The sequence below is a fragment of the Dendronephthya gigantea genome, unplaced genomic scaffold (genome assembly GCF_004324835.1).
Source record: "Dendronephthya gigantea isolate DGI-Jeju-01 unplaced genomic scaffold, DenGig_1.0 000032F, whole genome shotgun sequence".
Taxonomy (NCBI): domain Eukaryota; kingdom Metazoa; phylum Cnidaria; class Anthozoa; order Malacalcyonacea; family Nephtheidae; genus Dendronephthya; species Dendronephthya gigantea.
The window spans coordinates 597234-609432 of NW_021163042.1; the positions used below are offsets into that span (position 1 = coordinate 597234).

General features: G+C 37.6%; 2 protein-coding genes across 3 annotated transcripts; one reads left to right on the forward strand and one right to left on the reverse strand.

Annotated features, from left to right (window-relative positions):
- Nucleotides 1–603: 603 nt before the first annotated feature.
- Nucleotides 604–2469, reverse strand: LOC114524781 (hydroxysteroid dehydrogenase-like protein 2). Of its 2 annotated transcripts, XM_028545961.1 has the most exons (4): nt 1897–1981; nt 1662–1799; nt 1185–1326; nt 604–888 (listed from the first exon to the last, which is right to left on the reverse strand). In XM_028545961.1, exons 2-4 carry the CDS (start codon nt 1774–1776, stop codon nt 717–719), a joined length of 429 nt encoding a protein of 142 aa, XP_028401762.1. In that variant the 5' UTR covers nt 1777–1799; nt 1897–1981; the 3' UTR covers nt 604–716. The 2 variants fall into 2 exon arrangements, with proteins under 2 accessions (XP_028401762.1, XP_028401761.1); XM_028545960.1 differs by having other exon boundaries at nt 1662–2469.
- Nucleotides 2470–2518: 49 nt separating this feature from the next.
- LOC114524780 (kinetochore-associated protein 1-like) lies at nt 2519–10875 on the forward strand. Its single transcript, XM_028545959.1, has 2 exons — nt 2519–2656; nt 3895–10875. Exons 1-2 carry the CDS (start codon nt 2595–2597, stop codon nt 10523–10525), a joined length of 6693 nt encoding a protein of 2230 aa, XP_028401760.1. The 5' UTR covers nt 2519–2594; the 3' UTR covers nt 10526–10875.
- Nucleotides 10876–12199: the final 1324 nt, after the last annotated feature.

A 12199-nucleotide genomic window follows, 5' to 3' on the forward strand; every position in this document is an offset into this window, starting at 1 on the left:
ATACCGGAGTGCGTAAAATCCTTATCCGGGATCTGCGTGGAACAAAATCCGAACAAAAAATTTCGATAATGCAGTTGGTGTCGACGAAACACTAGCTACTGCAAGGTAACGTCAAAGAAGAGGTAAAAAAAATTTAACTGGGACATAGCTGTCCCAGTTAGTTCCATATACGCTATGACACGTAATTCGTCGACACTAATTTTGAGAAAAATTAAATCCGGTCAAACCGCCCCAATATGGGTCGTTGCCGGAATCGCGTGGTTGAAAATTGAAAGTAGCTAAATCTTATTACGCCAAATATCTCAAAATAGCTTCGTCGGAAATTTCAGCTATTTCCTTTTTTTCTGCCATGAAGAAAGCCTTGTTGTGGAGGCCTGTTGTGGTCAATCCTCGTGCATGTTGAACTTAACTTTGGCTCTCTCTTTGTCTCTAGTGTTCGCCACATGATATACAGTAGCTACAATTAAACTTAGCACATTTGCTTGCTCAAATTTTGTTTAAGGTTTTGGAAAGTACTAGTAATAGTAATATAGTTGTTGTCGAGTAATAGTAATAGCTGTTCTCTCTATTGATCTTTTTATATTGAGACTCAACAGAACAAACATTCATACAGTTTTTTGTGAACAATTGACATATTTAAATGAAATATATTTACATTTTTATCTTTTCCTAGCACTGAAAATTATTTGACAGGTAAATTTATAAACTCACAAACCTCATTTATCATTTATGTCTAGAGACACATTCTCTTCTTGAACAAGTAAAGAAGGAAATTCTTTTGGCATCATTCTCGGCGGTTCCTGATCTGGATCACATCGATATTTTTTAAAGTCTGTGATTCCAATACTGCGAAGATAATCCTCGTCAATTAAACACTTTCCATTTAATCTAAAAAAAAGGTAATTTTATTACTTTGAACACTTTGTAACTATTTTATTGATTTTTCTTGATATTATAATTACTGTAATTTTGTCAATTTTTGAAATTTATAAAAACTTTATTTATAAAAAAATGTATAAAAACTTTGCATTTTTTCATGAAAACAAGGCATTTAATTCATAAAAAAATTCATTAATGATTGATGTTCTTGATCTTCTTTATATTTGGACAACCCAAAAGACATCCGTGTTGTCTATGCTGAAAATAAGTAAAAACTCATACAACCCTCAAATAGACCAAAATACCTATCTGTAGTTTCTTGTGCAATAGCTACACATGCATCTCCGAAAATAGCAGGATTTCTCATTATTTTCGACTGCACTCCATGAACAGTTGTGACATGAGATTTGATTACAGTAGCAGGCCATAAAGCTGTGATAGAAACACCTGAACAATTAGAATAAAATTGTCAGTTGTTGATATATACTGAGTCTATTCATAATATTGTGTCCTGCATTATTTATTTCTTGTGAAATCAATTATTCTTATGGCATGTAAACAAAAATATATAATGAATATCTTCCCCCCGCCCCCCAATTATTGTTCTCCAAGGACCCCTTCTTCAATTGACACAATTTAATATTGCATGCTTCAGACAGTACTAGAAAAACTATATAGAGAAATCTCTCAATTCAATTGATAGACACCTGGAGGAGGTAATTTTTACTACAGTTAGTGAAAATGCTAGTATCTAGTATAGTTAAAAAGTTTCAAATACATACCTGTTCCACACAATTCAGTACTAAGTCCTTGAACCAAAACTGACATTCCAATTTTACCAACAGCATATGGAGTTTTTCCTTTGAAGAATCTTGAATATATTGGAGGGGAAACCATGATAATTTTTCCACTTCTCTTTCCTAGAAAAGATGGCAGCACAGCCTGTATCGTTGAATAAGCTCCTCTAATATTTACATCCTGCATCAAATCAAATTTCTTTATTGGTGTATTAATGACCTTATCCCACAAAATTGCACCGGCATTGTATACGACAACATCCAAAGAGCCAAAATGAGAGTTACATATCTCCACAGCATTATTAATATCCTCAATGTTCCTGACATTGCACTCAATTGGCAATGCTGATGCCTGCAATCCCAAGTTTTCGATTTCTTTGGCTGTAGTGAAAATTGTGCCTGGTAACTTGGCTGTATTCTCTGTCGTTCTAGAAGAAACACCAATATTGTAACCAGCATTTGCGAATGCTAAACAAATAGTCTTTCCAATGCCCCTAGAGGCTCCAATAACCAAAGCAGTATGACCATGATGCATACTTCAAAAGACAAAAGGAATATACACTGACAGACTGACTGACAATGACTGACTGACAGTCTGACACTACTGATGTAGACAGGAAACGTTGAAGACTTCAGGAGAATGGAAACTTTGAAGACTTCGAGAGAATGGAGAATAGAAGTCATTGAAGAGTAACTCAGAGTAACTCAGTAACTGGTAACATGAAGTATGCTTTTATTCTTCACAAATCACAAATCAGTGATCACAAACCATTTTCACAAACCTTGTTCCCAGTTTTCTTCCGTTCACGCCAGGTTCACGCCTGCAAAAAAGAGCGGGAAACATGGTTGGATGGAAAGATAGAAAGTTTAGAAATTTATACTAAAATCCTGTCACCGTTAAAGTTAAACACTCTTATAATGCCCTGGAAAGTAGCTGAAGTTGAGACACAGGAGGAAGAAGCTACTGTAAATCTGCTGAGGTATGAAAAGTTCACGAATTACCACGTAGTGTAAAAATGTTTGGCAACACTTCGTAATCTATTAAATTTTTAGTCGGCTGCTCCAAAACCTTGGGACGGCTTTTATACCTGCAAATATTCGTTGCATTGACTCGCTGCCAGTATTCAAAATAGCATTTATTTCATAGCCGACTTAAGTTTATATTATGACATTGACTCGCTCCCGGTATTCAAAATAGCATTTATTTAGCCGACCTATGTTTTTATTATGAAATGACTGAATTGAGTCAATCATTCGCTGGTATAGTTAAGGCGATGGTATAATAGCCTTTCACAGTTGGTTATGTCTTTATATATGACATACGTACCAAGCAGAAAATTATACAAATAAACTGCATACGAACTGGGAAGCAAATATGGAATATACAAAGTTAACAGCTACCAGAACACCTACTTAAAACACTTGTAGGTTATAAGCTTAAAGTCAAATTGACAATGTTCTATGAATTGTTTCTTTTCCACCGCTTAGTCTTGCACTGTATTCTTGTTGACTCCATATAGATATATGTTAGTCTTTATCGTACAGTATTTTCCATGTTTCATTTAATAGCTATATATATATCCTCTTGGCAGCTGGCTTTATATAATAAGTATGAAAAGTATAGTACTGTATGGGCTTAATTAGAGATGGAATACTATTTGGAATAAAACAGAGGATAAGCTGTTGCCTGTTAGTATATATTTGTTGATTGCCAAGAGCATATGTCTTTTTTACTTTCTTTGACCAACAAAACGATTTTTATGAAAATGTTTTTGGATAAATTTATTTAATTAAAAATTTCATATTAATAAATTTTTACTTAAATGGATTGCACCTGGCTCAAGAATTTGTACTCTTTCAAGTCTCTTAACCATCCTGTGCTTTTGGTGCATGTTTTCTCAAAAAAAATGTATAGAACTCTGCAGAAGGTTCTATTTCACTCAAAACTTTAGAAAAAAACATTGTAATTCAGCCTTAATTTTCTGAAAATGATGAGGCAAATGTGTATTAATTTGCTTTATAGGTAGTGATTAGGCTACCAACTGTTGAGATAGTTGGGCACTAGGCACTAAGTATATATTTATTTAAAGTTCAAATACTTTCAGGCAGGAATGAACATTTCCACTAAGGGTGTACATGTATGTGCAACCACTGATCAACTTTCCATAAAGACTAAAATGATTACATCTACAACAATTTGTTTCATTTAATGATTTAGAAGGGAACAAAGTGGTGCTTTGTACAAGGTTGATGAACTTGCAAGAATCACATCAGATGAAAAAGTTGATTTCAGACCACTAGTCACGTCAAGTGCAGTATCTGCTGGAGGGATCTCGTTATCACTGTTCAATGAAATCTTTATATTTCACGGTGAGCATTCAAATTTCATATCGACTGTGTCATTTGAAAGCAATGTCGATACAATGGCATGGTGCCCCGATTCAGAATTCCTGGTCATTTGTGACAGTTCCGGAACTATCCATTTCTTTTCTATTACTCTTGGAGACATAGTGTTCACTTCCAACCTAGTCGAGGTCTCGGAGGAGAAGTTGCATTGTGACTCTTATTTCAGTCATTCCATGTTCGCCAGCAGTCAAGAAAGGGACGGTGTTAATCTTACGATTTTGTCGCATGACTGTTGCGTGTTCTCTTTCAAAGATCTCCCCTTACGCGAATTGTCGAAGGCACTTGAATCAAATGACCTAGCTTCCATCGGTAAACTAAAAGAAGACATCCAAATGGAAATCTTAAAAGTTTCGGATGTGCACGATAACACCGGTTATTTTGTGCAAACACCTGGTTTAAAATCTTCATTGATCTTGTCCGGAGCAGGACGTGCTGCGATCAGCATGTGGAGTGATCAAAGTTTAGTGGATATAATTGAAGCAAACTTTTTGGATGGTGCCTTCGTGAAAAAGTGTGATGTAAGCCTTGATGGTAAATACATACTTATCTTAGATGGAGAGTCAAACCTAACCATGTGGGATACAAATGCGTTAATAATGTTGTCAGTTCCTTGCCATGCAATTAAAGATTTCATTTTGACAAGCAGCAGTGCAACATTTGAAACTGGTACCACAACATCGGACTCGGGGCAAGTTATAACGTTATCCGAAACCGTCGATGGTGAAGGGAAAATGCAAATCTACCAATTACCAAATTTTGAAGAAATATTTTCAAAAGAGGTTGCCAAGAGCTGTTCTCTTGCTAAGTCTAATTTGCAAGAAAAAGTGAATTACACAGAAGAGTATGTCGGCGATGCTAGCAATAACAATATCCAAGGTCTTGCGTTCAAATGTCTCTCAGAATCATCTCCAGAGCACCGTGTTTACAACTTGATTAGAAAGAAGAAATTTGATGCTGCTTTGGAATTTTCAAACGTTTTTGGACTGGATGTTGAATTTGTTTACAAAGCAAAAGCGAGTACGATTTTAGCTGACATACCCACTAAGATCTCGGAAAGTGATAGCAATGCTAAGGACAAATTGCTGTCAGTGGATCAACTGATTGATGACCTTGAAGAAACCCTTCAAAACGTACGCAGTATTGAATTTTGTGTTGAGTGCTGTCTTACAGCTTCACCACCTCAACTGCGGCAAGTTCATCGGTTGCTTTGTTTTGCTAAAGACAAAATCAGTAAGGATTTTGGTAAAAGCAAGAACAAGCACAGCAAAGAGATGAATAATGTTCTGTTTTCGATACACCGCCTCGAGACGTTCCGGATGGTTTTTGGAGATTCTAAATTCAGTGGGCATAAATGGCAACTGTTTTCAACTGGATGTATGTTCAGCAAAGTGACACAAGCACTTAGTGAGGGCAAATTATCCAATGCAGCGGTCATTTGGGTACGTCACCATACTGAATTTGAAAGTGCCTTTTCGTGCGAAAAATTGCAAAAACTTTTGGCATCTGTTAGATCAGACTTACCATCTTCGAGTATCGTTTCATGGATGAAATCGTATCTTGTTCCTTTTATCATATGTTCAGTAAGTGATCGAAAAGCTTTGTTTGTTTTGGCTTCCTGGCTCGAGCAGCGAGTAATTTCCTTGGAAATTGCAGAAAAAGAGAACTGGCCTAACAATGGGCTTGAAATGGCCACGCTTTTGTTTGACGTCGTATCGAAATGCATAGACGAGAACAGCAACTACATGAATGTTCCAACACCAGTTATTGTCAGCCAAGACTATGGTTCTGCTCTTGTTCATGTATCTCTGAAAGACAAGGAATCGAACCCGCTATCATCATTGGCACTATTGGTTGAACATTTAACAGAGTTAAAGAAGCTTCATATCAACTACCACTGTAAACTCCCTTTGGCAGAGTTCACAAAGGAGACTCCAACTGGAATTATGTTCAAAATGTTGGACTGTGTCTTGGCTCTGACTTTAATTCCCAACGTCATCAACAACCAAATCGCACAATATGGGGTACAACATGGTTTCCAAATTGATGATGTTCTTTTGAAGTATATCAGTTACAAAACGAAGCAGGTTTATTCATCTATTTCATCAAATAGTTACTATGAAGATCGGTTTGTCGAAATAACCAGGTGTATCAGGACGAGGGCAAAACGACTTGAGGCTATTCTGATGCTAATGTCCTGGGCATCAGTTCCTTGGAGACGCACGATTGAGGAAATGGTTCGCAAAGCAATGAACGACGACCCATCAAATTCAAGTTTACAAATGAGCTATCGCTTGATGGAGATAAAGAAGATTTTAAGCCACTATAACATTCGTGACATCGAACTCTCTAGTGACTTACATCTTAAAAACGTTCTTAAATATATGCTTGGAACGTCGCACGAGACCGCATTGCAGGATGCATTGCGAATTGTTGAGACCTATCATTGCATGTGTGAAGAAGATATCTATGTCATCAGGCTTAGAAATTTGTGCTTAAGAGGTTTACCTAACGAGTGCGTGCAATTGTTGGTGGATGTTGACGACTCGAAGGTCATGTCCGTCGCCAATTACTTTCTTACATGGGTGCTACTTGTTGTCGATGTTTATGCCGACGACGTAGATGACCGAAGTGAGCGCAAATTGGTTATCCAGGCCGGTATCCAAACTTTGGAGTTTCTACAAAACATTGGTGAGCTTACAGATGAAACCAAAGTTACCCTCAGTACTCTGAAGAGCATTCTTGCACTTGAAAAGGAGTTTTCAATATTTGTTACCTATCAAAACTACAGCGATGCAGAGACAAGTAACGAGATACTTTCCGCTCATCTGAAGAAAAGTAATATTCCGATACAAAGCTTTGTCGGGATACAAGAAGGTGCCCTGGACAAACTATCGCGGTTAGCTAGCCTGTTTGGGTTTTCTCTTTTGCAGCTACAAAACAAGATTATGCTTCAGTATATTTCTGACGATTCGAATTGTTTGGAGTCATTTACTATGTCAATTTGCAATGCATGGTTGAATCTGAATATGTATGAACTGTCAAGCGAGGACGTTTTTGCTCTATGCATGTCCTTCCTGAAACAACAAGTTACCGATGGTAAAGATATCTTTTCATCAACAGATTTCAATGTCCCTGCGATGACTTATATGTTAGCTTGCCGTGCAGCAACGAATTGTGAATCAATCTACCTCAACGATTATTTGGAATTGTGTAGAGTGTGTTGGCTGTCAAATATGCTCTATGTAAGTTGCGAAAGTGGTGATTTTAGTCTATCTACATCAACTTGTGGAGAAGATTTACTTCTACTGTGGAACACTGCCAGCCGGTTTCGAGATAATGGTTTTGTTTTAGATATTAACTCGGCATTTCCGCTTTACAACACATTTGTTAAGTCAGTCCTGTTGGCAGTTAATAGTCCCGCTGAGCATTTGGAAAGTCTTGGAGTTGCATGCCGAGATTTGGTTGTTCACTTGGAAGAAAACAATCTGCACGAACTAGCTTTACATTATGCTCTTTGCTCACTACGTCATCTTCTTGTCTTCGCCTCACGTGATGAGATTGCACTGTCTACAGTAAATGAAGATGAGAAACAAACCCCGAGAATAGCATTGCTACATCAAATGGGTGTACATGGTGTTCAACACGTTTCTTCAATGTTACTCAACCTTGTATCGAAGGTTATGCATGACAGTTCTATTGACTACAGCGTTGCCCTTGGTTATATAAGCTCCGTTTCCGAAGATGCTGCACTACAAAAGTTAAAGATTGATTTTGCCGTAGATGAAGGGCATGACCCATCCCAGGCTATTGCAGCCTTCAATGTTTTTTTGGGTTATGCTAAATGCTTCTGCGATGAGAAAATGGTCAATGCTGTCGAGGAATTGTACTCAGATGCGTTGTGGCACACAAAGCTCCAGAAACTCGGCATTACTTGTGAGAAATTGTTGATTGGTGAAACGAAAGAAGTTAGAAAAGTCCTCGAACTTCTGCTAGAAAAACCTGCAATCGATGTTGCAATCATTGTGGAATTTTGCAAGTGTTTTTCCATCGATATTAACGATACTTTGCATACCTATGTCAAATTCAATTTAGCGGGAAGTTGTTTGCTTGGTGATACAGCAGCCCTTAGCGTTCCCTCTGATTCTTCAAGCGCCATCATCAAGTTCCAAGATAATCTTGTCCGTGCCCTCGACTATATGTCAAAACAGTCAAGTGTGTCCGAGTTGCTAGCCTTGCTTAAAGATATCCTTATCTCCCTTCCTCTATATGATTACGAGCGAGTGTTGATAGTTTTGGATGAAATTATCAAATTGTCTAGCAATGAAGATCAAGAGATTTTTCGAAGACAGTTGGAAGTACTGAATATTTTAGCGAACTATACGCGCATCGCTGTCCCGTCCGAATATGAGGAACATTATCAAGCTAAAGAGTTATCGTTTGGTGCGAAGGAGCATCCTGTCCTTCCCAAAAGCTTAGCGGAGAAAAGACTACCGTTTCACCCACTGTTTTCTGGTAAGCCTTGGAAAATTATTGCACCGGAGCTAAATGACTGCACTATCACGAAGCTACTTCGACTTTGCCAAATTTTGAAGATGCAGGAGGATCAAGCGTATGTCGTTGCTGCGAACAACTTGGTTTCGTCATGTTTGCGTGAAAAGCCTGCAGATGAAGGCGCGTCTGACAATCCTTGCTCAAGTATTTACTTCGAAAAGGCAGCTAGTCTTCTTTCAGCAGTAAGAAATCCCGAGTTAGCAGTGAAGACAGGATTGACTCTGCTCTCCAGATGGCCTCAGTCCGAAGAAAGAGTGAAAGCAGCCAGTGCTTTAGTTGAGTTAGTCCAGCAGTGGAAATCAAATTGCCAAGGTGAAGAGTTGCAACTAGCGGAAAAAGTTTTAAAGACCACCAAAGATTTATGCCAAGAAATTGTCATCCAACATATTCTGCATTCGAACGGTGTGACAGATGAGAGTTCCTTTAACCTGAAACGAAAGCCTGTTAAGCTGATCTTCCATTTGTATGAAACATATGGTTGCGTACCGGACGAAACGCGACCCAATGTCCACAAGATTGCTGAAGAAGTTGCTGCAGCAAGTGATCTAAATATCACGAAAGTTCGCAATCGTCTACTTATGGAGTGGCAGCCGTCGTCTTCTTCACGAGGCATAAGATCTGCAGAGAATTCCACAGTTGAAAAGCATGTAAAAGATCGGGATAATCTTAAGCGAGTCGTGTATCTTATGCAAGCAGATTCCATTCAGAAGAACGCACTTTTCCTGTTAAACTTTGCCTATAGACAAGGACCATCAAAGATAACATACGAAAGCCGAGTTAAGGCAATGAAATTACTCTTTAATATTGCGTCGCAAGAAATTATTGAGTCTGTTGCTAGTGGTTCCATAGATGAGCTCAAGAATTACATGAAATCTTTAGTTTATCTTTCGGAATTGGCGCACTTGCATTTAAATCAGACCGTCGAGTCGTTTCAACGTTGCAACAAAGAAGGTTTAGTGAAAGGCTTGTGGAAGAATCACAAAGATAATGCACATGCAATTTTATTGATTGCTGATATATGTTTAGATTCAAAGATTTCCGACCCACATATTTGGACAAACATCCTTCGACAGCTCTTTCATCTTGGATTGATCACGTACTTGAGTAACCTTTTGCCTCGTCTCACCCAATTTCCAAACCTTTGGCAGGCATCCAACCTTTTAAAGGTGTGGACAGATCTTGCAATTCAGACGTTGGAAAAAGCTGTTCACCCATTATCGCCGGAGGAGGTAGAATTCTGTCAAAGGTCCATGCAATTGCTGCAGAAGTGTCCAATCATGACTGAAGTAATTACTTTGTCGCTCTTCAACAAATTGTTGGAACTTCGTTTGCATTCCTATGCACTTGCATGTTTAACGTTACTTCAACCAAATGTCATCTTCCCTAGCCTTACGAAGCTGATGTCTGTTACTACTCCAAAAGAAATCCTGGACGTAATATCCAAAGAACGGTCTTTAGGACAATGTTACGTTAATCCGGACGCTGTTGAATCTCTTGTCTTTGACTTTTTTTACGCTTCTGATTCGTACAAAGATCTACAAGACTCGGAACATTACTTCAAGTTTGCCGACTACCTAATCAGAAAGAGCAAATTTTCCGCGATGGTCATGACTTTAGTAAAGAACTACGAGCTTAAAGCTGCCATAGAGTTAGCGCTCCATTATGACAGGCATGCTTTTCCATTGAAGAATGAAAGGCCTCATTTTGATGTCAAACCACCTGTAGCTGGTTTAGAGGATTTAGTGGCATTTTTGAAGAAATTTGCATTGTTGAATGAAGCAGCCCCATACCTACCTGATTTTGAACGACTGGCCGTTGTCGAAGATGAAAAGCCCAAGTTGGCTTCAGACAGTTGTAATATAGCGGAAGATGAATTTTTCGATGTCTTTTGAATGGGAACGCAACATATAACATTTTTCATGGGTTACCATATTTTCTTCAGTACTTTTTATACAACGTAATTTGTTAGTTAATTATATGTCGTTTAAAGCCCCGTTTACACTACAGTCAATTTATTGGCACGGCACAGCTAAAATGGGTACGCGTACCCAATTTTATTAGTGCTCAGGCTACCAAAGGACTTGGTGCGTATTAAATGGGCACGGGTATGCTTTTTAGCCGTGCCGTGCTGATGAATTGAGTGTACTGTAAACAGGGTTTAATTGCATTGGGCTTACTATAATGGCGTTTGCATGAATATTGCATTTTTTGCGTGGATAAGAGACTCGTATCATATTGACAATGTAATGTTTGTTATAATGGTTATATGTTTATCAACTATAATAAATTTATAATAAATCGTTAATTTCAAGTATGCGAAATGGTAATGCCCTGCGGCTACAGTTACATATACATTTTACTCGCGTTAGTATAAGGGCAAAGGTATGGCAAAATAAATTGGACAAAAGTATATGGAGAAGTGTAAGTGTTCGTCGAGAACTAACATACAATATATGAGAAATGCATACTATAGTCGAGCAAAGTGTAACTGTGTAAACGACAGTCGAGAATTGTGATAGACAGCCCAGAAGTGTATGCTATAGACGTTTAGAATTTCCCTGTTGTATGCGACAGTTGAGAAAACTGTGAGCAATGATTAAGATGGTCTTGTTCCAAAAATATTTTTCTTTTATTTTAAAAGATATAAAAATTTTTCATGCCACATTCCAAGCCAAGTTGCTCTGAGTGAAAAAAGACTTGTAGGAATCTTTAATCACTATAGTTACCCAGACACACCCAATGGTGGAAAATAGATTTTTGTAAAAACGATAACAAACTACGTTTCAGCGCTAGAACGACGGAATTATTTAGATCTAAATATTTTGTCTCGGAGTTGAACCTCGAATAAATAAGGTTTTTCAGTATTAAACGTTTACCTTTATTACTTTTTGAATTATCAAGTTAGCTTTGTTACTTTTGAGTTATCGTGCACGAAAGTAAGGGGAATGATAATTTCAGATTGCTAAGTAAAGCGACGAAAAACGTTTTACACATATTCATAATTATAGAGAACAATACAATAGAACAATGAAACAATAGAATTATAAGCCAATAGACCCCTTCTGTTTGCTGGGGGTAAAACCCTAATTATTAAAACTTTTGACATGCATATTATTTTCATGCCGAAGATCTGAATCTGTTTACTTCTGCCTGATTGTTTATTTCTAAAATGTTTAGATGAATTTTAGGGATGACAGTTTTATTCAGAAATTTTTGGAAGACCTTGATCTTAGAGATTAAATTCGTTCACACTTGTACGAGAGTAAGAACAATGGCAATGATGTTTATGGTTTAAAATTACTGAATTCCACCGCACATACACCTCTGCAAAAATATATGGCTCGCTTTTAATTCGAAGTATATATCTCAATTTTTGTCGAAGTGTCTATAAAATTGAAAGCTGTAGTTAGTGTAGTCATGCTTGTTGAGAAGACTGTTTCATTATGGTCTTCAAAAAAATATTTACATAAGATTAAATAAAAAATATGTTCTCTAATCTCAAGAGCTGATAGACTACTGCTGAAGAAAATGGTCATGCAACTGGTGAGTCGATGGTTTGAATCCGG